Here is a 26,327-nt window from a genome sequence, read left to right on the forward strand (position 1 = left end):
CTCTCTGTCTCTCCCGCTCCCTTCCACTCTCTTTAAAAAATCAATGGAAATACACCCTCGGGTGAGGATCAACAAAATAAAAATAAAAACAGCAGCAGACACGGTCACTTCTCCTCCCGAATGGGAGTCCAGCCCCTTAGGGACGGGGGGTCCCCGACCCAGGACCAAGCCGGGGCCTTCCCTGCCCGCCCCCCCCCCCCCAGGCCCCTGCCCTCCTGGCCCGCTGAGCAGGGTGCCCTGGAGTGGCCAGCTCCCGGTTTCTGACCCTGTAGGCGCCGCCTGCAGAGGAAACTGCTCCAGCAATGACCATGGCCGCCTCCCTGCAGCCAGCTGGGCCAAAGCAGGGGACCCGCAGAGATGGGGAGGCGCTGAGCTGGCGTGGCTGAGCGTGGTGGGGTCGCCGGTGCCTGCCCGCTGCCTCCCCACAGGGAGCCCGAGACGTTCAGGCGGGTCGTTGCGTACGTGCCCGTGTGCAGAGCAGACACGGGAGGTCCGGGGACGCGAGCTGCTGGCACACGCAGACGCTGCGCCAGGAAAGGGCACGCTCTCCCGGTGTAAGGGCGCGCGGAGGGGCAGCGCTAAGCCCGTCCCGTCCCGCACCTGAGGCGCTCGCGGCGTGAGCGGGACGGTCCCCGCGGCGTCGGTAACGAGGCACAGCCCTGCGGTCGCACCCGGTCCAGCTCTGGACGCTGGAAACGGCATCAGATCTGCCCAGAAAATGGCACGATTAGTGACGTTCTAAAGATGAACAGTTTTTAAAAATACCCTTTTATTGATTCAGAGAGGAAGGGAGAGGGAGAGAGAGAGAGACATCCGTGATGAGAGAGAATCAGGGATCGGCTGCCTCCTGCACGCCCCACACTGGGATCGAGCCCGCCACCCGGGCCTGTGCCCTGAGTGGGAATCGAACCACAGCTCCTGGTGCCTGGGTCCACGCTCAGCCACGGGCCCACGCCGGGCGGGCAGATGAGCGGTTTTACGATACATCCCTCAGCTCAGAGGCATAGGAGGGAGCAGCGTGAACCTGCCACGTCGGCTTCGTGGCCTTTGTGAGCCCGTGCAGAGGCGGCACGGAGGAGTGGGTCCTCTCGAACGAAGTGGGGACACGTGGGGATGGGACCGGGTGGGGGACAAGCCCCCGTGGGAACTGCACAGGCAGCGGGGGCGGGGGGTGGGGGGGTATGGGCCGCTGTGGCTGTCTCAGCATGCGACTCTCTTCACAGGGTTTCCAAGGCAAGACCGGCCCCCCAGGACCCCCGGGCGTGGTCGGCCCTCAGGTGAGACGCAGCGTCGTCCCCGTGTCACGTGTGCGCGTGCACAAACAGACACACACACACGCATGCACACACCCACGTGAGAGGGTCACCCACGGCTTAGGTGCTGGCTCCCCAGGATGCTGAAGGGGTGGGTCCTGCTAGTAGACACGCTAACGTCTGGACGTGCTCCGTGCAGGCAGCCAGATGGCGGGACAGAGGGGGGGGGTCTGGGGACTGTCACCGTGAGCCAGGCGGGCAGAACGAAGGTCCTGCCCGAGGCCCACAGGCAACTGGGGCCAGACCGGGCGGGACCCGCTGTGCCCGCGGCCTCGCTGTGGCGCCCACGGCCGCCTGCTCCTGGCCCTGGGCCGTCAGCGCCTGGCCTGCGGTTCTGTCGCTTCCCGCTCTGGGAGGAGGGCGGGCGGCAGGACCGGCAGCTCCGAGCAAAAGGCCGGGCCGGCACTCTGTGCCCTGGGGCGTGCACACCTGATTGACAGGACGTGAGACACTGACCGGCCATGGCCATGGCCACGGGCTGCAGGAAACGTGGCCCGAGCCTCTCCCATGGCAGACGTGGCCGCCCTCGCTGCCCTCGTTCCCCTGTGCCACCCAGGAAACAGCACCAGGGCGTGGCGCCGGGCAGCGGCCCCCCCAACACATCCTCCCAGTTTGCTTTGGGCTTCTCCTTCCTGGGTTTTGACCAGAAGCGGGGAGACTTGCAAAGCCACGTGCGGGCGAGGCTGTGGGCGTGCCGTGGGCCCTCCACCTCCGCAGCCAGGGCTGTCCTTAGGTTGAGGAACAGAAGGTGGCTCCCCCGGGCGTCCCTTGAAATGTGTGGCTGATGCTGATCTTCCCACAGGGTCCCACAGGAGAGACTGGCCCGATGGGCGAGCGTGGCCACCCGGGGCCCCCCGGCCCCCCGGGGGAGCAGGGCCTCCCGGGCCTTGCTGGGAAAGAAGGGACGAAGGTGAGTCGCTCAGACCTTCCACGCCAGCCCGGGCTTTCCCACGGGATCATTGCCGCAGGTGGTCTGTTTTCTGCCGCTCTTTGCCGATGGCTGCGTCATTTCTCAGACAGCCCTCGCCCCCCATGCCAGCCCGCTGCCCTGACCCTGAGCTCAGCCCGCTGCTGCTCGATGAGAAAGGGGATGGGCTGACTCGCCGCAGTGCTGGGCCTGAAGGGTCTGGGATCCAACCGTCCTTGCCCTTCGGCCTGGGGCAGTGTTCTGTCCCCAGCTCCTCCCCAGCTGTCACAGCTGCTCCCAGCAACACACGAAATGCCCTGACCCTTCGTTGCCTACGTTTTCTGGAAAGAGACCCTTTAGATAATCCCCCACCGTGAGGGACAAAAGAATAAATACTGACGACGGAGGAGGGTGCCTCTCCGTCTTCCCTCCCGGCCCTGGCTCGGCGTCACTATGTTCTTCGGGAAGCCCCGCCCCAGCCTGGGCGCCCGGCGGTGGTCGGAATTCCCGTGGGTTAGCATACACACGAGCCGGCCTTCCCTTCTCCGTTTTCCCGTGAGTGACACAGGGCATGTAAGCTCTCCAACCTTTGATACGGCCACACGCAGGGGCGCCAACGTAATGATAAAGTCAAGTGCCGCCAGGGAAGAAACACTGAACATATTACATGCACGTGTGTGTGTACATATATGTACTTGAACACACACGTACTTGGAAAGTAGACGTGTATGCGCGTGGCCTGTACATAGATGCTGTCTGCGTAGGGAGCAGGCAGGTACAAGTGCAGGTCCCCGTCACGAGGAGGCCCCTCCGAGCTCGGAAAGGAGGTGAAGGGCATGCTGGTTTGGAGACCCCAACGCTCCATGCTGGGCCCCAGAGAACATTCCGGAAGAGGTCGCAGCTTTAATGCGCCTGCAAGAAGGCTCAGGCTCGGGGCTGCCTCTGCAGAATGTGGTTTGGGGCCTGAAACGAGTCCCCGGTGCTGCGTGCCTGAGGGGCGATGCTCCCAGCCCTTGGCTGCGGATGCCTCTCCGAGGACCCCAAATCCACAAGAAGGCAGACACGGCGGCTCAGCCCTGTCCAACCCACGTCCCCAGAACCACACACAGCGGCCTGACCGCGGGCCCCCCAGGCGCCAGCATGGGCCATGGTCCAGGGCGGGAGCTGCCAACCAGCCAGTCCATTCAGGACTCCGATTCCTTTAAAGCCGAGCGCCTGCAAGTGCCCCCTCCCGCAGCCCCCGTGGCCCCGGCCCTGCTCACCCCCCTGTGGCTCTGATTTCAGGGGGACCCAGGCCCCGCCGGCCTCCCCGGGAAGGACGGCCCCCCAGGATTGCGCGGCTTCCCCGGGGACCGAGGGCTGCCAGGTCCAGTGGTGAGTAAGGGGCCGGCCGGGGGACGGAGCGGACGCTGCCCAGCCCGGGGCGCTCTCCCCGCCGTGCCCTTGACCCCGACCTCAATGCTTTGCAGGGAGCACTTGGACTGAAAGGCAGCGAGGGTCCCCCAGGCCCACCGGGCCCCGCGGTGAGTGTGTTGGCCCCCCCAAAGCCTTTCCTGTCCTCTTGCTCAGAACCCACCGTGCAGGGAAGACGGGGTCCCGCTGTGGGTCCTCAGGAGGCCGTGGCGGAGGAGAGGACCGGGGTTGGGGGGGTGGACAGGAGTTTGTCCTGAGTGGCAGCGGTGACGAAGGACCCGTGGGGACCGGGCAGTTGGGAGGGAGGCTGAGTGGCTGCATGGCATCTGGGAGGGCCGGGAGCAGCCCGGAGGGAGCGGACGGAGCGGACGGAGCCCCGTGGCCTCTGAGCGTGGGCTCGGGTGGGCTGTCCGCACGCCCAGGGCCGCCGAGGCAGGGGTGAGCCCGCACAGGTGGGGGGGCCGACCCCGGAGCCGTGGGTAAGGTACGCTCACCTGATGCCTGTTAAACGGATGGTCATTCCAGGAGGCTCTTAAAGGGGACGTTCTCAGTCACTGGGGTGCGGGGAGCAGGCATGTGCTTGGAATTATGGGAGAGAGGCCGTTACCGGCTCGCGGGGCAGAAACGCAGAGCCGCAAATGCAGTCCAAAGAGTCTGTGCGAAGGCACAAGGGAGCCACTGTGGGCTCTGGAGCGAGGGGGGTTGGGGGGACCGCGGTGCTGGAGGGAGCCTGGAAATGGACCCCTTTCTTGTCCCGCCCCAGGGATCTCCGGGGGAGAGAGGTCCAGCCGGAGCTGCCGGGCCCATCGGAATTCCAGGGAGACCTGGGCCCCAGGGACCCCCAGGGCCAGCCGGGGAGAAAGGAGCACCTGTAAGTACCACTCAGAGGCGCCGGGGATCCCCCCACCCCCTCACCTGGGGGTTTTCCCCTCACCTGGGGGTTTTCCCCTCACCTGGGGGTTTCCCCTCACCTGGAGGTTTCCCTCTCACCTGGGGGTTTCCCCTCACCTGGGGGTTTCCCTCTCACCTGGGGGTTTCCCCTCACCTGGGGGTTTCCCCCTCACCTGGGGGTTTTCCCCTCACCTGGGGGTTTCCCCTCACCTGGGGGTTTCCCCTCACCTGGGGGTTTCCCCCTCACCTGGGGGTTTCCCCTCACCTGGGGGTTTCCCCCTCACCTGGGGGTTTCCCCTCACCTGGGGGTTTCCCCCTCACCTGGGGGTTTCCCCCTCACCTGGGGGTTTCCCCTCACCTGGGGGTTTTCCCCTCACCTGGGGGTTTCCCCTCACCTGGGGGTTTCCCCCTCACCTGGGGGTTTCCCCCTCACCTGGGGTTTCCCCCTCACCTGGGGGTTTCCCCCTCACCTGGGGGTTTCCCCTCACCTGGGGGTTTCCCCCTCACCTGGGGGTTTTCCCCTCACCTGGGGTTTTCCCCTCACCTGGGGGTTTCCCCCTCACCTGGGGGTTTTCCCCTCACCTGGGGTTTTCCCCTCACCTGGGGGTTTCCCCCTCACCTGGGGGTTTGCAGGATGGGGGAGGTGGTTTGGGGTGGTCCTCCAGGTGAGTGTGGCAGGTAAGTGTGTGGGACCAGGTGTGTCCTGGCTGAGGTTTGGGGGGCGGGTCCCCAAGTTGGCCAGGCTCTTCCATGGAGTCTCCTGAGCGGGAGGGGTGCTGGCAGCTCCCGGCAAGATCATCCGGTCACCCTGCGTGTCTGTGCCCGACACGTGCTGGCACAGGGGGGCTGGGACTGTGTGTGCAAAGTGGGCCAGCCCAGGCTCTGGGGCCACACGTGGGGGGCGCCGCCCGCTGTGTGCATGCCCCGCCCCCGCCTGTGGAGAAAGGTGGGCATTTGGGACAGGCGCGTCCTTGGTTGGTCGGGGCAGGTGTGGAGGGAAGAAGCGGGGAGACGTGTGATGGGAAGATAAGAAGCCTCTTCTGGGCCCCGATCACCCCCGTCCCGGTGAACCCCACGGAGACCCCCAGCAGGGCCTGGCGTGGGGCTCAGTGAGGGTGGAGATGCTCAGTGGGAGCTGGGGGAGGGCACAGGCAGGAAAGGCTCACGCGGGAGCGCCCCGTCGCAGGGCCGGCGGCATTTAGACCCGACACTGAGCGTGCCCACCAGTGTGCACACCCTCGTGCTGTGCATCGTGGGAGGACGGGGTGCCCGGCTCAGGAGGGGGCGTTCCCGCCGCTCAGCGTGACGTGGGCACTGGTGGGAGTGAGTGACGGGCATTACCGAGTGCAGTTACCAGGAGGATGTGTCAAGGTTATGGGGAAAGGAAGGCTGTGTGTGTGCATGTGTGTGTAATGTGAGTGTGTGTGTGCATGTGTGTGTAATGTGAGTGTGTGTGCATGTGTGTGTAATGTGAGTGTGGGTGGGTGTGCATGTGTGTGTAATGTGAGTGTGGGTATGGGTGGGTATGCATGTGTGTGTAATGTGAGTGGGTAGGTGTGTGTGTGTGAGTGTGGGCGGGTGTGCACATGTGTGTAATGTGTGTGAGTGTGCACGTGTGTGTAATGTGAGTGTGAGTGTGGATGGGTGTGCACGTGTGTGTAATGTGAGTATGAGTATGGGTGTGTGTGTACGTGTGTAATGTGTGTGTGCACGTATGTGTAATGTGAGTGTGAGTGTGGATGGGTGTGCACGTGTGTGTAATGTGAGTATGAGTATGGGTGTGTGTGCACGTGTGTAATGTGTGTGTGCACATATGTGTAACGTGAGTGTGGGTGGGTGTGCACGTGTGTAATGTGTGTGTGCACGTATGTGTAATGTGAGTGTGGGTGGATGTGCACATATGTGTAATGTGGATGTGTGTGGGTGCATGTGTGTGTGCACGTGTGTGTAATGTGAGTATGAGTGTGGGTGGGTGTGCACGTGTGTAATGTGTGTATGAGTGTGTGCATGTGTGTTCGGCAGGGAGGGGGTTGGCAGAGAACCGAGGCTAATGGAGTTGCTGAGGCTGGAACTCGGCCCTCCCAGTCTCCAGGCTGAGGGCTCCCGCACGGGGATCTGCCGGGCCGGGTTTGGATCCAGGCTCTGCTGCTCACCCCCGGAGCCTCAGTTTCCCCTCTGTGGAAGCAGCCCTCCCAGGACGGTGCAGATGCTGCGGGGGAGTGGGTGGTGAGGGCGGGCCTCCGTGAATCTGGCTGAAGTCCATAGGACAGGCCCCGTCACTGCCCAGCGTCCTGCCCGGGGCCTCCCGGGGGCTGAGCTGACGCGCGTGACGGTGGGTCTTCTCTCCTCTTTAGGGCGAGAAAGGCCCACAAGGCCCCGCTGGGCGAGACGGTCTCCAGGGTCCGGTGGGGCTCCCCGGCCCGGCCGGCCCTGTGGGCCCCCCCGGAGAAGATGGAGATAAGGTAAGAAGAGCCGAGGCCCCTCCTGCCCCGAGCGGTGTCGGCCGCTGGCCAGTGCCCGGAGGCCGGAGCAGGGCGGCCACTTGAGACAAAGGGGCTCCGGGGGCAGGGCGACCCGTGTCCTCCCTCCGAGTTCATGGGTGATTTCGGGATAGCTCATGCATGCGTGGTGACAAGCGAGATCAACGTTCCCTTTTACTTAAGAGACGTCCTCATAAACGTTCTAATTTATCACGGAGCTGGCGGGAGCTTAGAGCCAGCTTCCCTCTCGTGCCGTGTCCACGCCGCTGGCCGGGAGCGAGCGGGGAGTTCGTGCCCCGAACCGAATCCTCTGATTCCGCCCGGTTCACTGAGCTCCACTCAGCGGCTGGGCCGCGTCCCCCCCGGGAGGGTTGGCCGCCCACTCAGGAGGGCCGCGGCTTCGGATCGCTGCCGTGACCGTGGCCAGCGCGGGGAGTGGATACACGGATCCCACGCTGTGACCGTGGCGCTGGGGTTGATACACTGTTTAATGAAGACACCGGGTTCGGCTCTTCGGCTTAACCTTCCACGGGCCACCCTCCCGGGGACATGGCTGAAGCCATCAGCTCGCCGCCGACGGTGCCGCGTCTGAGATGGAGCCAGCCGCCCACAGGGACCCGGGGAGATGGGGTGGCTCTTTGCAAGCGTAGAATCGAGGTGTCCGCTGTTCTCAGACAACCCGCCAGGCGGAGTAAATGTCTTCGTGGGGATTTTACCGCCTTGTCCCATCGGCGCAGCTTCCGTGGAGCGTCGGATGGGGCCTCGTCCCTTTTAGCCAGCCTTGGGCAAACTACGGCCCGCGGGCCGGATCCGGCCCGTTCGGCTGTTCTATCCGGCCCGCGGAGCCGCAAGAGCGGAGGGTTCTCTTGCTCCCCCCTCCGCTCCTTTACTTTGAATTTATATTAGTTCACACAAACACTCCATCCATGCTTTTGTTCCGGCCCTCCGGTCCAGTTTAAGAACCCACTGTGGCCCTCGAGTCAAAAAGTTTGCCCACCCCTGCTTTTAGCTCTCGTATTAAAAAGGAAGTCAAATGAACACAGGGAAGCGATTCCTCCCGGGAACCCTGGAGAGAGGTGGTTACTCTTATAAATGAGTCACGGGGAGCAGATAAGACCTGGATGGTTTGGGGGCTGACGGATCTCCCGCTTCTTCCCACAGGGAGAGATCGGGGAGCCGGGGCAGAAGGGGAGCAAGGGGGACAAAGGAGAGCAGGTAAGGACCACGCGGGCGCCTCTGCGGGGTCCCCGGCGGCCGGACGGCCACGGGCGGGGCCGGAGCTGATGACCCGGACGCCCCGCCCGCTCTGCCGGCCTCTCTCCCTGGGCCGCAGCTGTGACTCCGGAAGCAACCGTGTCTGTCTGTTCCCACAGGGTCCGCCTGGGCCCACGGGTCCTCAAGGCCCCATCGGACAGCCGGGCCCCTCGGTGAGTGTCTGCGGTCCAGGCCGCTCAGACCCCGGCCCCCCGCCCCCCCCGAGCGGTGGGCAGCAGGACGCAGGCCTCACCCCGCCCATCGTGTCCCCACAGGGAGCGGACGGAGAGCCGGGGCCCCGGGGCCAGCAGGGCCTTTTCGGGCAGAAAGGTGACGAAGGCCCAAGAGGCTTCCCCGGGCCCCCTGGACCCGTGGGGCTGCAGGTAACTGGGGAGCGTGGACGGCGGGGTCCACTCCAGCGGTGCCCGCCGCTGCCCTGCCCCGCCCTGCTCGGCCCTCCCCTGCCCTCCGCTCCCCTCTGTCTTTGTGAGAATGGGGGAACCAAGGCTGGGCTGCAGGCAGGGGCCTCCGGGGCTCCCCATACCTTGGAACGGCGGCACGCTCCCACAGGCCCAGGTGCGCCGGCGTGGACGTTAGCCCGTGACAGTTACGCCCGTGGTCACAGCAGGCACACTGGAACGTGCCGGGGAATTGTGGGGAAACAGCAGGGACCTCTGCGCACACACCTGGGGACGCCAGCTGCACACACGGGGCACATGTCATGGCCACGCCTTCCGCGTGTGCATGTCACACACACACATGCACACGGGTGACGTTATTTGGTTTCTGCAAAGCGGAGTCCCGTCGTGTGTGGGGAGCGTGGGCCCAGCTCCCCCCCTTCCTTGCCCGTCACGTGTCATGCTGATGCCATTAAACGTCCTCCGAACGCGGCGGGGTGCATCCGCCTCTGAGACCGTGGGGTTTGGGACGGCGCCGTGTTCCGGCGCGTGGTGTTGGCGTGATGAGCCCACACGCTCCGCTGCCGTCGGCTCGCGGGTCTCCTGTTCGGGGGGTTGCAGTGAGCCTCTGTCCCTCCTCCTCCACATATTTCTCTCCTCCTTGCCCGGGCCCACTCGGAGGCCCAGAGGCGCAGGGGGTCCTCGTATTTAGCGATGCGCTTAGACGCGCATCCCGGGGCCCCTGCCGGCCGAGCGGTGCCGGGAGCCGGGAGCCAGGGGTGCGGGCCGGGAGCCGGGAGCCGGGAGCCAGGGGTGCGGGCCTGGCCGTGCTGCCCTGCTCAGCCCCCTCCTGTTCGCAGGGTCTGCCGGGGCCTCCGGGAGAGAAGGGCGAGACGGGAGACGTGGGCCAGATGGTAAGTGTGCAGGACCTGGCCGTGGCGGCGGCTTCTATTTCGGCCACGTCGGCATTTCTCTGTGTCCAATGCTCTCTTCTCCTAGGGCCCCCCTGGCCCCCCCGGCCCCCGAGGACCCTCTGGAGCGCCAGGTGCTGACGGGCCGCAAGGTCCCCCCGGAGGCATAGGCAACCCTGGAGCGGTGGGAGAGAAGGTGAGTCCCGCCCCTGACGTCGCTGTGTCCCATGAGCGTGTGTGTGTGCTTGTGCGTGTGTGCTTGTGCATGTGTGCGTACATGCGTGTTTTGTGCATGTGTGTGCGTACGTGTGTGTGTGTGTGTGTGTGTGTGTGTGTGTGTGAAGAACCCGGGTGTTGGAACCACTGCTCTCGGCCCCACGTGACTTCGTTTCCTCCTCAGGGCGAGCCTGGCGAAGCTGGCGAGCCTGGCCTTCCCGGAGAAGGGGGCCCCCTGGTGAGTGAGTGGGCTGGGGGGGGGCACGTGCACAGGGGCGGGGGGGCACGTGCACAGGGGCGGGGGGGGCACCGTGCACAGGGGGGGGGGCACCGTGCACAGGGGCGGGGGGGCACGTGCACAGGGGCGGGGGGGGCACCGTGCACGGGGGGGGGGGCACCGTGCACAGGGGCGGGGGGGCACGTGCACAGGGGCGGGGGGGCACCGTGCACAGGGGTGGGGGGGGCACGTGCACAGGGGCGGGGGGGGCACGTGCACAGGGGCGGGGGTCTCCCGCTCTGCCTTGGTGTTCCCATCCAGGAATCAGAGCCAGGGGTCCTCCTGGGCCTACCTCACGGGGTGCTGCAAAAAAGGGCGCATGTGTGTGCGTGTGTAGATGTTTGTGTGCATGTGTGTGTGCGGGTGTGCAGACAGATGTTAGCACATATGACTGGCGGCTGCCAGTGGCTGGGGGTCATGGTGCTCCGGGCCCTCCACAGGCTGCGGCAGCTGTGGGCAGGGTCCCCTCCTCAGCCCGAGAGGGGTGCCCGAGCCCTGCGGGCAGATGTGACCTCCCTCAGGCTGCTGGGGGGTCTTTGGGGCCCAGGACGTGGCTGGTGGGCAGAGGTCTCCTTGGCATCCAGCTGCTCCCCACCCCTCACCCCCGCCGCGTACCCCAGAGAAGGGGCCCCTCAGGGCGCGTGCTGTCCACCGTCTAGTCCAGGGCTGGTCCCTCCCCTAGAGGCAGTCGCAGTCGCAGCCTCAGTGGCCCCAGAAAGCCAGTGGCTCTTCGGGGAGCTGCCCAGCCCCCACCCCCACCCCCACCCCCACCGGGCCCCGCTGGCCAGCGCCTCGCCCTGGGAAGCTGCGCGTGGGCTCTGGGCTCACGGCGCCCTCTCCTGCAGGGACCCAAAGGCGAGAGGGGAGAGAAGGGCGAGGCGGGCCCTTCTGGTGCTGCTGGACCCCCCGGACCCAAAGGCCCGCCTGGCGACGACGGCCCCAAAGGCAGCCCCGTGAGTAGCCGAGAGGCAGCGGGCCCCCCCACACCCCGAGGCTGGGCAGGGGCTGGTCCTCCCTCATCCCCCCCGAGGCTGGGCAGGGGCTGGTCCTCCTTCATCCCCCCCCCTGAGGCTGGGCAGGGGCTCTGGTCCTCCCTCATCCCCCCCCGAGGCTGGGCAGGGGCTGGTCCTCCTTCATCCCCCCCGAGGCTGGGCAGGGGCTGGTCCTCCCTCATCCCCCCCCCCTGAGGCTGGGCAGGGGCTCTGGTCCTCCCTCATCCCCCCCCGAGGCTGGGCAGGGGCTGGTCCTCCTTCATCCCCCCCTTCCCCGAGGCTGGGCAGGGGCTGGTCCTCCTTCATCCCCCTGAGGCTGGGCAGGGGCTGGTCCTCCCTCATCCCCCCCCGAGGCTGGGCAGGGGCTGGTCCTCCCTCATCCCCCCCCCGAGGCTGGGCAGGGGCTGGTCCTCCCTCATCCCCCCCCCCCGAGGCTGGGCAGGGGCTGGTCCTCCTTCATCCCGTGCCGCGGGGCCCAGGGAAGCGTCTAGTTAGAGGTTCTCACCCCGACCCCGAGCCCGGGCAGGAGCTGAGTGGGCAGGGAGTGTGCTGGGATCACGCCGTGCCCACATGCCCACGCACATGCCTCTTTCTCCGTTTCAGGGCCCCGTCGGTTTCCCCGGAGATCCCGGTCCCCCCGGAGAGCCCGGCCCCGCGGTAGGTGTTGGGGGCCCTGAGCCGTTCATCCCCCACAATGCTGACCTCTGCAGCCCGTGCTTTCTTTCCGGGGGGTTTATTCGTGAGCCCCCTCTGGGGCACCGTGCCCTCCCAAGGGGCATCCGTCTCGGGGTCCGATGCAGACGTGGTCCCCAGTTTTGAACGCGCTGTGTCCATTCGATGGGCTTGGATTTGGGGGACGGAACTTGGGTGCCGTCCGGAGACTGAAGGAACTTGCTCTCGGCCCCACAGGGTCAGGATGGCCCCCCTGGTGACAAAGGGGACGACGGCGAGGCCGGGCAGACGGTGAGTGAGCCCTGACCTCTGGGGTCCGGGTGGAGGGCGTCTGTGGGTTCTGGGGATTTGCAACTTGCTTTTTTTAAAAAATAAGCTTTTATTGATTTTAGAAAGACACGAAGGGAGAGAGAAAAAAACATTGGTGTGAGGGAGAAACATCCATCGGCTGCCTCCTGCACGCCGCCTCCTGGGGATCAAGCCCGCAACCCGGGCCTGTGCCCTGACCGGGAATCGAACCGTGACCTCCTGGTTCACAGGTCGATCGATGCGCAACCACTGAGCCACACCGGCCGGACGCTTTGTTCGTTTCTGACCAAAACCCTAACCCAGTCGGCTTGGGCCATTGGTCCTGACCGTGACGGGGCGCGGCTCCCTCGCAGGGTCTGGAGAGCATGGACCCTCTTCCCGGAGGAAAACGCTCTCTCGGTCTTGCCACTGGTTTGCCCACAGGGCGCCCGTGACCTGCCCAGAGCCACCCATGAGCCTCAGGGGTAGCTTGTTTTAAAATGTATTTTTATTGATTTCACAGAGGGAGGGAGAGGGAGAGATACAAACATCCATGATGAGGGAGGATCATGGATCAGCTGCCTCCTGCACGCCCCACACTGGGGATCGAGCCCACGACCCGGGCCTGTGGCCTGACCGGGAATCGAACCCGGGACCCTTCAGTCCACAGGCCGACGCGCTATCCATTGGGCAACCCGGCCAGGGCAGGGGCGGCTTATTCCTCTTGGCCCGTCCTGTCCCTCCTGGAAGGGGCTCTTCCCGGCGGCCCCCTGGCTGAGCGCACACAGCGGCCCCTCTTTCCCTGAGAGGGTTTGACACATTGTTTCCAGCTGCGTCTCTGGGGGGCACTCGGTGCTGGGTCCTCGCAGCTTCCCCTCCCCCGCCTGCGCCCTCGGGGCGTCACTGTCCTCCCTGTGGCGCCGTCCACTTCCAGCAGGCGACGCTCACAGGCGGCGAGCCCGTCACGGGGGTCCGGGAAGCGGGGGATGGGGACGGGGTACATCAGCCCCCCGAGGGGCGTCAGGGTCGGGCTGCCCCGGACACGGGCTCCGCGTGTTCTCCGGCCTGAGCCCCGCCCAGCCCTGCCGGCCTCCCGCAGCCGACCCGACTCCATCCTGTTCTCTCTCTGACTCCAGGGATCCCCGGGCCCCACTGGTGAACCGGGCCCGTCCGGGCCTCCAGGAAAAAGGGTAAAGCACTCTCCCTGCACGTCCTCTCCCGCCGACGTCGGCATGCAGCCCCCTCCCTGGCGGGGCCGGGTGCCCGGGGCGCTGGCGGGAAAGCTTCTGCGTGAGCCTGTCCTCCCGCCGCGGCCTCGAGCCTCAGGCCCGCCAGGTCGATGCGCCTGCGCCTCTGAGGAGGGCCAAGTGCTGACACCCGCATAATGGCTGCCTGGGGAGATAAACACCCCAAGGCTGGACACCCCCTTCCCGGGCCAGAGCTCTGAAGGCAGCACAGGCCGTGAGGCGGTTCAAGCACGTTCAGTCATCGGCCTTTTGCTCCTGCAGAAACTGAGCTGCAGGGTGTGGAACCAGGGAGGGTGCCCTCTCCCAGCACCCAGAGCCCCCCGCACTCACAGCACCCAGAGGCCCCCACACTCACAGCACCCGGAGCCCCCCGCACTCACAGCACCCAGAGCCCCCCACACTCACAGCACCCAGAGCCCCCCGCACTCACAGCACCCGGAGCCCACACTCACAGCACCCAGAGCCCCCCCCACTCACAGCACCCAGAGCCCCCCACACTCACAGCAGCCAGAGCCCCCCTCATAGCACCCAGAGCCCCCCACACTCACAGCACCCAGAGCCCCCCACACTCACAGCAGCCAGAGCCCCCCCTCACAGCACCCAGAGCCCCCCACACTCACAGCACCCAGAGCCCCTCCCACACTCACAGCACCCAGAGCCCCCCACACTCACAGCACCCAGAGCCCCTCCCACACTCACAGCACCCAGAGCCCCTCCCACACTCACAGCAGCCAGGCCCCCCTCACAGCACCCAGAGCCCCCCACACTCACAGCACCCAGAGCCCCCCCCACACTCACAGCACCCAGAGCCCCCCACACTCACAGCACCCAGAGCCCCCCACACTCACAGCACCCAGAGCCCCCCGCCCTCACAGCAGCCAGGCCCCCCCTCACAGCATTCAGGCCCCACCTCACAGCAGCCGGGGTGCCCCGCACTCACAGCAGCCAGGCCCCCCCCCTCATAGCAGCCAGGCCCCCCGCCCCTCACAGCAGCCAGGCCCCCCACACTCAGAGCAGCCGGGGTGCCCAGGCCCGAGCTACTCTGCTGACCCGGGGCTGCTCCAGGCCCGAGCTACTCTGGCCGCATCGGGGACCTGCATCCGCTGACCAGGGGCCCAAGGGCAACCCCGTGCCCCTCCCCGCCCAGGCCTGTCCCCTGCAGACCCTCCGCTCACCGGGACCCGCAGCCAACTCATCCCCCCCTCCCCCCCGCCGTGTGTTTCTCTTCTGCTCCAGGGTCCCCCGGGGCCCGCAGGCCCTGAAGGCCGACAGGGGGAGAAAGGAGCCAAGGTGAGGAGCCCCTGCCCCTGGGGTCGGGGAGGAGGCCGCCTGGGGGGTGTGGGAAGGTCCCGGAGGCGGGCGGGGCTGGGGGCCTGGGAGCTGGCCCGCACTGTGCCTTCCCCAAAAGGGCGGCTCAGTGGTGGCTTGGGGCACCGGGCGCAGGGTCCTGGCACCAGGGTCTGTCCCGCCGGGCCCAGGGCTGTGTGGCCGCGGGCCTGGGTCCGGCCTGGGCCACCTCAGCTGCTCACCTGGGAGGCGAGGCCGTGACGGTGCCCCCGAGGGCCGAGAGGGCGGGATGCGGCCGGGATGCGGCCGCACTGCAGCCAGCACACGCGTGGGGCCGCCGTAGCGGCCGGAATCGCAGTAGCTGGCGTGACCCCTGGGGCTGGGAGCCCAGCTGGCTGGCGAGATGGAGGAGTGCCAGGCAGCTTCCCTAGGAACATGGGAAATTGGGCACCCCCCCTCCCCCCCCCCCCCGCCGCCCGGGATATTTGGAGCGTTCAGGTCTGAGCAGCGTCCTGGGCCGGGTGACCCACGCCCTGCATGGGCTCATGCATTCGCCTTGCCGCCTACAGGGGGAAGCCGGCTTGGAGGGTCCTCCTGGGAAGACTGGCCCCATCGGCCCCCAGGGGGCCCCCGGGAAGCCCGGGCCTGATGGCCTACGAGGGATCCCCGGCCCTGTGGTGAGTGACAGGAGGCCTGGCAGGGGGCGGCGTGGGCAGGGGGGCGGGCACGGGGGAGCTCACACAGAGCCGGCTGTGTTTCAGGGTGAACAAGGTCTTCCGGGATCCCCAGGCCCCGATGGCCCCCCCGGGCCCATGGTGAGTGACACCCCGGGGAGCCCCTGGGAGTGGTGGAGGCGGGATTGGGCGAGAACCTGACCCCACCCTCCTCCCGCAGGGCCCCCCAGGACTCCCCGGCCTCAAAGGAGACTCTGGCCCCAAAGGGGAAAAGGTAAGGGGGCACTCGGGGGCCGCGGGGTTGTGACCCGGGGCCCCTCGCGCTCCGTGGCTGCAAACGCAGCAAGCCTGCACCCTCACCCGCCAGAGCCTGGGGTGGGCCCCCGGGCACAGAGGGCCCAGTGGAAGGGTATCGGGGTCCGAGGAGCAGACGCTCATGGGGACGCGCCTCCGGCCCCTCTCACAGGAAGTGGGGGGGGGGGAGGGGAGGGGGAGGGGAGGGGGAGGGGAGGGGGAGGCTCGGGCCCTCCCATCAGGAGTGGTTTTCTGGGCGAACATGCATTTATTTGTAAATGTCAAGCTCACTCACGAGCCCGATGACTGCGGAGAGAGGGCGGCGTGGGGTCTTCCTCTTTCCACCCTCCCCCCCACCCTGCCCCCTAACACAACGAAAGCTGGAGGAGCCCTTCCAGAACTTTCTGCAGGCTCACAGAAAGCAATCTCATGTGAACTCATGCAGAGGGTTTCTCTTTAAAAACAAAACCGTGAAGCCCTAGCCGGCTTGGCTCAGTGAATAGAGCATCAGCCTGCGGACTGAAGGGTCCCGGGTTCGATTCCGGCCAAGGGCACATGCCTGGGTTGTGGGCTTGATCCCCAGTAGGGGGCGTGCAGGAGGCAGCCGTTCAATGAGTCTCTCTCATCATTGATGTTTCTCTCTCTCCTTCTCCCTTCCTCTCTGAAGTCAATAAAGAAATATATATTAAAAAAAAAAAAACACATGCCAAAACCGGTGTGGCTCAGTGGATAGAGCGTCAGCCTGCGGACTGAAAGGTCCCAGGTTCGATTCCGGTCAAGGGCACGTAACTTGGTTGCGGGCACATCCCCAGTAGGAGGTGTGCAGGAGGCAGCTGATGGATGTTTCTCTCTCATCGATGTTTCTGACTCTCTATCCCTCTCCCTTCCTCTCTGTAAAAATCAATAAAATATATTTAAAAATAAATAAATAAATAAATAAATAAATAAATAAATAAATAAATAAAACACACAAAAACCGTGAAGGCAGCGATCGTGTCTGCGAGAGCCTGGCCCCTCCCTCCACGCCGCCCGGTGCTGTCCCGTGTGTGTTCACCACGGGGACGGGCAGGAGGCACCTGGACAGGGTCCCCCAAGAGCCTGACCCCTGGCCTGCGTCTGGGACGTTCTTTTAGGGTTTTTCCATGTCGGACCTGCTGTCATGTCCCCGACTGCCCTCCAGGCTTCTTTCCATTCAGGAGATGTCAGCTGGTGGCACGTGCGGCGTGGCGTGGCGTGGCGTGGCGTGGCGTGGCGTGGTGTGGCGCCTCGCGTGGGACCTGAGGCTCTGCCACGGCGCTGCCCTCACGCCTTTGTTCCCACAGGGTCACCCAGGCCTGATCGGACTCATCGGGCCTCCGGGCGAGCAGGGCGAGAAGGGCGACCGCGGTCTCCCCGGCCCGCAGGGCTCCTCCGGCCCCAAGGGAGAGCAGGTGGGGGACGGGGCCCCCAGCCCGCGCCTCGGGGGGCGAGGGCATCAGGGCCCCGTGGGCTCCGTGCCCCAGGCAGGCGCTAAAGCAGGGCGGAGGCAGCCTCTGTCCCTCCAGCGCCGACAGGAGCGGCCGGAACCCAGCGGCGGCCCTGACGGTGGCCCGGGCCCTGCCCACAGCGCGGCGGCCACGCGGGGCAGACATTCCCGCCACCTCTCTGCAGGGGCCTCCGACCCGGCTCAGGCCAGGAGGTGGTTGGCGATTCTCAGCCTGGGGACCTGGAGACCTGGGGACGGTCGGCCTCCTGGCTGGAGTCAGGCCCCAGGCTCCACGTGGAGGGGGCTGCGTCAGGGTCGGAGGGCAGCCGGGAGGGGAGATGCGGGCGTGGGCCTGGACGTGGCTGTGTGGGCAGGAATGAGACTCTGTACCCCCTCACCCTGATAACTGCATTTTCTGCTCCTTCACAGGGGATCACTGGTCCTTCCGGCCCCCTCGGCCCTCCTGGTCCCCCGGGCCTGCCGGTGTGTATCTGGGAGGGTGTGGTCCCCGGTTGTTGCTGGGAGAGCAGGGAGGAGGGTCTGGTCGTGGGCCCCTGTGCAGCTGGGGAGTCAGGACAGTGAGAAACCAGGATTGGGGCCCCGGGGGGGATCCTCACGCACTCGCCACGGGGGTTCCGAGCAACAGAGGCACGGCTCTGCACAACCAGGATTTATTTTTTTAATGATTGTTTCAACTTTTAAGAATTTTTAAATATATTTTTTACTGATTTCAGAGAGAGGAAGGGAGAGGGAGAGAGAGATGGAAACATCCGTGATGAGAGAGAACCATGGATCGGCTGCCTCCTGCACGCCCCACACTGGGGATCGAGCCTGCAGCCTGGGCCTGTGCCCTGACCGGGAATCGAACCCTGACCTCCTGGTTCCTAGGTCGATGCTCAACCACTGAGCCACGCTGGCCGGGCAGTACCCCGTACTTCAGAGTCATTCCTGTTGGCCTGGAGCCTGTGCCCGCCCGTCCCCATCAGCCTCCACGCCCACCTGGGCCACGGCCTGGGTCCCCACGGCCAACGGGCCCCCGGCTGCCTGCCGCCGGAGGGCACGGCGCCAGGGTCTGGGCCAGCTCGCCCTCTCGCCCTCGCCCTCCGCTGCCTGCGTGTGGTTCCGGCTGAGGGGGGTTGGGAGCCGACTCCGGTGACAGGGCACTCCCCACCTCTGTGTGGGTGAGCACAGCCACCCCCCCTCCCCACCTCCCAGTGCCATGAGTCCAGTGCAGGCTCCTGGGAAGGGGGCACGGGGGCGGGAAGGGGTGAGACCAGGCCCGGCCCAAAAGGAACAGGTCCAAGGTGGGCGCCCAGGGGCGAAGGGGCCTCCTGCTCGCTAATGCTCCGCCCCCCTCTCCGCAGGGTCCTCCCGGTCCAAAAGGTGCTAAGGGCTCCTCGGTAAGTGGGGTGCACCCTCGGGGCCCTGCCACCCGGGGGAGGGGTGTGCACCCTCATGGCCCCGCCACCCGGGGGAGGGGTGTGCACCCTCATGGCCCCGCCACCCGGGGGAGGGGTGTGCACCCTCAGGGGCCCCGCCACCCGGGGGAGGGGTGTGCACCCTCATGGCCCCGCCACCCGGGGGAGGGGTGTGCACCCTGCATTGTCCCCACCCTGGGCCCCGCACTCCCCTGACTCACATGGGTCGCGCCCCTCTCCTGTCCTGAGCTCTCCCCCAGCCTGAGGGGGTGGCTGTCTCTCTGCCCAACAGAAAGGACCTTGTCCCCCTAAGTTCCCATCTCGGGGGCTATGGAGGGGCGAGGGGAGCTGTCACCTCCCTGCATGTTAGACCTGCCCCTCATCCCCCACCCGGGCTGTCAGGGACCCCAGGGAGTCCGGGTCCCCGCAGGCCCCGGTGGTCAGAGTTGGTTCTTCCCCCCACCCCCCTCCAGGGTCCCACTGGCCCGAAGGGTGAGGCAGGCCACCCAGGACCCCCCGGCCCACCGGTGAGCAGCCTGGGGACATGGAAGGGGGGTGGGGCTCTCCTGGCGCCGAGGGCCCCGTGGGAAGATGTGTCTGTGCCGTTCCATTTCCGAAACAACGTTATGAGCCGTGACAGTGGCGGGGCGGGGCCTGTCCCTGTGAGGAAGGCAAGGGAATGGAACCCAGGCGGGCTCCCTGGGAGAGGAGGGAGGGAGGGATAGACAGAGGGAGGAAATGAGAGACAGGAGAAAGCACGTGTGTGTGTGCGTGCACATCTCTGTGTGCATGCCTATGTGTGTGCACATGCGTGTACATGCGTGCATGCCCGTGCGTGTGTGTGCATGTGGGGTGGGCGCAGTAGACAAGGCCTGAGGCGCAGGCAGCACCCCCTTTGGCAGCGCAGCCTCTGGATGCCTGTCCTTGGCTGGGCCTCCTGCAGCCCCACTGTGTGCAGCCCACGTCGGGGGCTTTGAGCCTCGCTGAGGACAGACTCGGGAACACCAGGCCTGGGGGGTGCGGCTGAGGGCTGGCTGCAGAGACAGACACGGGCGGGGCCGGCTGGGGCAGGAGCCAGGCCTCGGGGGCACCCGGATGCAGGTCAGAGGAGGGAGGTGCTCGGTGCAGACAAGGCCCCCGCGGCGGGGACGGTGTGGAATGTTCCAGAGGCAGGGGAGAGGGAAGAACGCGTACTGAGATGGACAGGTGTGTGCAGCCCAGGGCCCACCCGCCTTGTCCTGTCGCACCCACGCCGCCCCCTCCCCCCCAGGGTCCCCCGGGCGAGGTCATCCAGCCGCTGCCGATCCAGGCGTCCAGGACGCGGCGGAACATCGACGCCAGCCAGATGCTGGACGACGGGGAGGGCGAGAGCTACGCGGACTACGCGGACGGCATGGAGGAGATCTTCGGCTCGCTCAACTCGCTCAAGCTGGAGATCGAGCAGATGAAGCGGCCGCTGGGCACCCAGGAGAACCCCGCCCGTACCTGCAAGGACCTGCAGCTCTGCCACCCCGACTTCCCCGACGGTGGGGCGCGCGGGCCCCGGGCAGACGGGGCCGGGAGGGCACAGCGGCCAGGGCCCCCCGAGCGCAGTCCTCACACTCCTTCCTCCTCCCCCCCCCCCCCCCCCCCCGCAGGCGAATACTGGGTGGACCCTAACCAGGGCTGCTCCAAGGACTCCTTCAAAGTTTACTGCAACTTCACGGCCGGGGGCGCCACGTGCGTCTTCCCCGACAAGAAGTCCGAGGGGGTGAGTGCCCGCCCGCCCGCCCGCCGGCCCACTGCCCTCCCCGCCAGCGAGGTCCGGGCTCGGGCAGCTTTAGGAGCGGAAACTGGCCGGTTTCTCGTCGAGGTTTGCTCCCGAGGTCGCCGTAAGGGGCAGCGAGGGTTCTTAGCAATGAGGCGGGGCTGCAGCCGCATTCCGGGTTTGGGAAGTGGACGGACACCGGCTCCCGGCTCCCTGCCACCCCTGGTGCCCGGGTTCCAGCCACAGCTGGTCAGCTCCCTCCCTCAGTGACTCCCAGTTCGGACCTCAGACCAACCCTTAGCCCGTGGAGAACTGGGGCACAGGGACCCCGGCGCGTCTTGGAGAAGGTGGCGTCCCCCGATTCTGGGTGCCGTCCCCGAGCACAGTCAGCCCTGTGGTTGGCAGGCTCACCCGCTGCGATTTGTGGGTGTCGATTTCAGTGACCTCTGGTCTCAGAGCCTGCCCTCCAGGGGGACGCTGATGTGTGTGTGAACGGGTGTGTGTGTGTGTGTGCGCACGGACAGGCGTGTGGATGGAGTGTGTGTGCAGCCAGGCGTGTGGATGGGGTGTGTGTGCAGCCAGGCGTGTGGATGGGGTGTGTGTGCAGCCAGGCGTGTGGATGGGGTGTGTGTGCAGACAGACATGTGGATGGGGTGTGTGTGCAGCCAGGCGTGTGGATGGGGTGTGTGTGCAGACAGGCGTGTTTATATGTGCAGCCAGGTGTGTGGATGGGATGTGTGTGCAGCCAGGTGTGTGGATGGGGTGTGTGTGCAGCCAGGCGTGTGGATGGGGTGTGTGTGCAGCCAGGCGTGTGGATGGGGTGTGTGTGCAGCCAGGCGTGTGGATGGGGTGTGTGTGCAGCCAGGCGTGTGGATGGGGTGTGTGTGCAGACAGGCATGTGGATGGGGTGTGTGTGCAGCCAGGCGTGTGGATGGGGTGTGTGTGCAGACAGGCGTGTTTATATGTGCAGCCAGGTGTGTGGATGGGATGTGTGTGCAGCCAGGTGTGTGGATGGGGTGTGTGTGCAGCCAGGCGTGTGGATGGAGTGTGTGTGCAGCCAGGCGTGTGGATGGGGTGTGTGTGCAGACAGGCGTGTTTATATGTGCAGACAGGCGTGTGGATTGGGTGTGTGTGCAGCCAGGCATGTGGATGGGGTGTGTGTGCAGCCAGGTGTGTGGATGGTGTGTGTGTGCAGCCAGGCGTGTGGATGGTGAGTGTGTGTGCAGACAGGCATGTGGATGGTGTGTGTGTGTGCAGCCAGGCGTGTGGATGGAGTGTGTGTGCAGACAGGCGTGTGGATGGTGTGTGTGTGTGCAGCCAGGCGTGTGGATGGGATGTGTGTGCAGCCAGGCGTGTGGATGGTGTGTGTGTGCAGCCAGGCGTGTGGATGGTGAGTGTGTGTGCAGACAGGCGTGTGGATGGAGTGTGTGTGCAGACAGGCGTGTGGATGGGGTGTGTGTGCAGCCAGGCGTGTGGATGGGGTGTGTGTGCAGCCAGGCGTGTGGATGGTGTATGTGTGCAGCCAGGCGTGTGGATGGTGTGTGTGTATAGACAGGCGTGTGTATATGTGCAGACAGGTGTGTGGATGGGGTGTATGTGTGTGTGTGTGTGTGTGTGTGTGCAGAAAGGCATGTGTATATGCAGACAGGTGTGTGGATGGGGTGGATGTGTGTGTGTGGATGGGGTGTGTGTGTGTGTGGATGGGGTGTGTGTGTGTGGATGGGGGGGGTGTGCGTGGATGGGGTGTGTGTGCAGAAAGGCATGTGTATATGCAGACAGGTGTGTGGATTGTGTGTGTGCACGCACACAAAGACAGGCGTGTGGATGGTGTACGTGTGTCTGTGTGTGTGTGTGTACGGGTGTGTGTTGCTTTCTGTCATGTGTGAGTCGGAGGCTGGGCCCGGGACTGGTGAGGAGGACAAGGCCTCCAGTGGGGAAGGTCAGAGATGCCGGCCACAGTGCCCTGGGCATGGGCCTGGCAGCCCCTCCTGATGTCCCCCTGGGACGGCTAGCTGTCCTGGGACAAGGGCGGCTGGTCCTTGGGGCTGGGTTTGCCGTGAGGTTCAGCAGCCGTAGCCTCAGCCTCAGCTCCCTGGTGGCTGCAGCGCCAGGAGCACTGTCTGCAGAGAGCAGCCCCGTCCCAGGCACAGCCCCCCCCCACCCCCCGCAGCCACAGGAGTCAGCCCGTTGGGGGCCGGAAGCCCGCTCACAGGACCTGGGCTCCACACTGACTGACAGGCGATTGGAGGACCTCTTGTTCTTTAATCCTCGCCCGAGGGGATTTCCCCACGGCTTTTCAAAGGGAGAGGGGGAGGGAGGGAGGGGGGAGGGAGGGAGGGGGGAGGGGGAAGGGAGGGAGAGAAGGAGGAGGAGGGAGGGAGGGGAAGGAGTGGGGGAGGGGGGAGAGAACATCAAATGGCTGCTTCCTGCACGTGCCCTTGACCGGGAATCCAACCCAAGACCCTTTGGTCTAAGGGCTGCGCTCTAACTACTGAGCCACCGGTGAAGACCTCCATTTTATTTTATTTTAAAATACTTTTACTCATTTCAGAGAGGAAGAGGGAGAGAGAGATAGAAACATCCATGATGAGAGAGAATCATGGACCGGCTGCCTCCTGCTCGTCCCACACCCGGGATCAAGCCCAGAACCCGGGCCTGTGCCCCGACCGGGAATGGAACGGTGACCTCCTGGTTCGTAGGTCGATGCTCAACCCCTGAGCCACGTCGGCCGGCCGAGGACCCCATTTTTATGTGCCCTCACACCCAGAACCTGAACCCCTGGGGGGCCTGCACTCCCGGCAACAGGCCCCTGAGGGTCAAGAGGAGATGCAGACCCGGGGCCCCCAGGGGCAGAGGCCGGGAGGCGTCAGGGGCGGGCACAGCTTCTCACGCTTCCTGTCACTGCCCGTCCTCTGCCAACGGCCTCGCTGCCGCTCAGCTGGCAGGATGGGCTCCCGGGGGCCCTGGCTGGTGGGGCAGCCGGGCGGCCGGCGGGTGGAGTGCTGAGCCACCCCGCCGCCCGCCCTCTTCCTCGGCGCGTGTGCTGCCAGCCAGGCGTCCCCGGGCGGGAGCCTCGGGCAGGTGGAGACCCTCTGCCTGGTCCCCTGGGCCACAGGAGGGTGGGGGTGTCGGGCAGAAGCTGGGGTGAGGCGAGCGCCTGCCCGAGTCCCTGGTCCTGTCCCCAAGAAGGCCGCCCTCTGAGCAGGTCACCACAGCCACGGGTGTGGGCCCCAAAGCAAGAGGGCGGGGAGCCCCGAGGGGCCGGGGCGGCTGGGCACCCTCGTCCTCCAGGGGGTCCCGGTCCCGCTCCTGCCCGAGGCCAGCTCAGAGGAGAGTGGGGGACGGGGACAGGGATACTGACCCGTGGCCCAGGCAGAGGCCCCGTGGACCTGGGACAGGCCGGAGGAGAGCGGGGGACGGGGACAGGGATACTGACCCGTGGCCCAGGCAGAGGCCCCGTGGACCTGGGACAGGCCGGAGGAGAGCGGGGGACGGGGACAGGGATACTGACCCGTGGCCCAGGCAGAGGCCCCGTGGACCTGGGACAGGCCGGCAGTCTGTCCTGCAGCACGTGGGTGCGCCAGCAGCCGTGGCTCTGCCCCTCGGCCCCGCCGGCCGCACAGCTCCCCTGGCGGGGGTCACTCCCTCCCTCATTTCCTCAGGCCCCATTCCTGGCTCCACAGCATCCCTGCGGCCTCGGCCCCTGCGAACTCCACAGGGAGGCCCCTCCCTCCCAGTGGGGGGACAGGCGCTGTGCTCCAGGGCGTTCCCCAGGTCACTCCTCCAAGAGAGAGCACCTGCCACACACACCACACAGCCACGCGTGTGCACACACAGCACATGCGTGCACACAGCCCACGTGTGCACACACACAGCACACGCACCCACCGCTCCCACCAAGCTGGTCCAGCTGTGTCACTGACACCCCGTGAGCCCTGCCCACCCGTCCCAGGGTCTCCTGCCCACCCGTCCCAGGGTCTCCTGCCCACCCGTCCCAGGGTCTCCTGCCCACCCGTCCCAGGGTCTCCTGCCCACCCGTCCCAGGGGGTGGCCGCGCCGACAGAGCCACAGCCCTCCGCCAGGTCCTTCCCTGAGCCCATCAGTCAATGTTGCTCGCGTTATCTCGCCGGCATCCGGGCCTGTGACACTCCATTCATTCATTCACTCATTCATTCACTCATTCACTCATTCGTTCAGGCCACAGGCACTGAGCAGGGGCCGGGCCGTGGCCCCGATGCTGGACAAACTGATCACAGGAAGCAGGTGCCTCAGCTCTGGGGCAGACAGAGGCGCCCACAGGGTCCTTCCTGGCCGGGCACGGCGGCCACCGAGAGGGAGGGCCGGACGGGTCACCTGCGCGGCAGGTCGAGGGCCTGTGGCTTCCGGCAAGAGAGTAACCCTGTCCTTCTCTCTCTCTCCCTCCGCGGCCCCTGCTCCGCTTTCAGGCCAGAATCACCTCTTGGCCCAAAGAGAACCCGGGCTCCTGGTTCAGTGAATTCAAGCGCGGGAAACTGGTAAGGCGGCCCTGCCCCGCGGTGCCCCCAACGCGCCCATGTCCTGTCTTCCAGAGTAAAATGGCCCGCTGGCCCAAAGAGCAGCCCGCCACCTGGTTTAGTCAGTTCAAGCGCGGGTCGCTGGTAAGTGCCCCCGGCGCCGCCCGCTTGCCGCACGGCCTGGCTCGCGGCTCTGCATGGGACTCGCGGCCGCCGGGGCCGCACCTGCTCCCGCCACTCTGGCCGAACCGCTCCACGGCACGCGACCTCTGGACGCGGCATCGCGCCTGCCCCCGCCACCCCACGGCCGTTCCCTGCAGCCGGGGGGCAGACGGCCGTGTCCGGTCCTGCGGGGCCCTGGGCGGGCATTCAGGGCGCCGGAGCCACCGCTGCCAGGACGGAGACCCCCCACGGCTTTCTCCGGCTCAGTCCCTTTTTTTTAAAAATTCTTTATTGTTGGTCTCCTGCTCCAACCTGGGGCAGGTCCCAGGTCACTGGACCACCGGGGTCTCTCCAGGGCCCGTCCGCTGGGCCCTGCCCAGCCCGAAGGCCGTTCTGATGGCCGAGCTGGCCCGGGGCGTCTCAGATGCTCCCCCAATGGCTACCTCCGTGCCTGTGGCAACTCCTGGGTGGCCGGCCTTCAACAACCCCTCCCCGAAATGAAAACACGTGGTGTGCCTGCAAAGAACAGAGCGGGGCGCCTTCTAGTCCCTGGGGAGACAGACGAGGGTCCGTACCCGCGAGACCAGTGGCCCTGGTGCCCAGAGGACACCCCACCCCGGACACCTCCGCGGCGTGGACCTGAGTCCGCGCCCGCTCCCGAGCTGAACAGCCGCGCTCCTGCTGGGGCCTGGCCGGGGTCCTGGTGCCTCTGCGTCCTGTGGTCCCCGCTCTGTCTAGCTGTCCCGCCCCAAGTGGCCCCTGCAGAAGGAGCTTTCTCTCCCCGTGGCTTCCGACCTGACCGTCCGCCCTCGGTCCCGCCCCCCGCCTCTCCCGTGGGCACAGGGGCCACGCCCCCACGGGCACCCGCGGAGCAGCGGCTCCCAGGTCGCTACGCCCGGTCCCGGTCCCGCTCTGAAGACCCTGCCTTCCTCCACCGCAAGGCGCCTCGTGGCCGATGGATACCGCACGCCCGCACGGCCCCCTTCCGATCGCCCGGGTCTCTGCCGACACCACAGGCCCGTGCTCGGCTGGCCACGCCTGTGGGCACTGCCTCTCTGGCCTCCTGTCTGCTCTGCCCTCCTCCACCGCTCCTGCCCCCTCTCCACTGGCACACGGAGGACCTGGAGCCCAGGGGCTGGACCCAGTGCCCGGGGGCTCAGCTGGGTGGGCGGAGGGTCAGGGTGACGGGCGCAGGAGTCGGGGGGCCGCCCAGAGCCAGGGAGGCAGTGGGATCCTCCAGACATGATGGGGCCTTCGTTCCAGCCACAGCCCCAGGAGCCCACCTCGGCTCATGTCCTGTTGCACAGACAGAAGGCCGAGGCTGGAGGGCCGAGGCTGGAGGGCCGAGGCTGGTGGGCCGAGGCTGGAGGGCCGAGGCTGGCAGGGCCGAGGCTGGCGGGCCGAGGCGGGCAAGGCAGGGCTGAGGCTGGCGAGTTGAGGCTGGTGGGCCGAGGCTGGCAGGGCCGAGGCTGGCAGGGCAGGGCAGGACGGGCCAGGGCAAAGCTCCTGTTGTCCCCACTCGTCATTT

The 26,327-nt window shown here is 66.5% G+C and overlaps 1 protein-coding gene across 1 annotated transcript in view; it reads left to right on the plus strand.

The window, feature by feature from the left end:
• COL5A1 (collagen type V alpha 1 chain) overlaps positions 1–26,327 on the plus strand; it is a 115,835-nt gene that overhangs the window by 82,464 nt on the left and 7,044 nt on the right. Inside the window, 27 exon segments of the mRNA XM_080668549.1 lie at positions 1,224–1,277; positions 2,116–2,223; positions 3,505–3,594; positions 3,690–3,743; positions 4,397–4,504; positions 6,879–6,986; positions 8,166–8,219; positions 8,378–8,431; positions 8,534–8,641; positions 9,517–9,570; positions 9,656–9,763; positions 9,968–10,021; positions 10,906–11,013; positions 11,656–11,709; positions 11,962–12,015; positions 13,149–13,202; positions 14,496–14,549; positions 15,116–15,223; positions 15,308–15,361; positions 15,441–15,494; positions 16,837–16,944; positions 17,409–17,462; positions 18,344–18,379; positions 18,871–18,924; positions 19,668–19,923; positions 20,035–20,147; positions 24,590–24,658. Of these exon segments, the coding sequence (XP_080524675.1) occupies positions 1,224–1,277; positions 2,116–2,223; positions 3,505–3,594; positions 3,690–3,743; positions 4,397–4,504; positions 6,879–6,986; positions 8,166–8,219; positions 8,378–8,431; positions 8,534–8,641; positions 9,517–9,570; positions 9,656–9,763; positions 9,968–10,021; positions 10,906–11,013; positions 11,656–11,709; positions 11,962–12,015; positions 13,149–13,202; positions 14,496–14,549; positions 15,116–15,223; positions 15,308–15,361; positions 15,441–15,494; positions 16,837–16,944; positions 17,409–17,462; positions 18,344–18,379; positions 18,871–18,924; positions 19,668–19,923; positions 20,035–20,147; positions 24,590–24,658 (2,184 nt within the window).

Source organism: Plecotus auritus, assembly GCF_963455305.1.
Source record: "Plecotus auritus genome assembly, chromosome: 5".
Lineage (NCBI taxonomy): Eukaryota > Metazoa > Chordata > Mammalia > Chiroptera > Vespertilionidae > Plecotus > Plecotus auritus.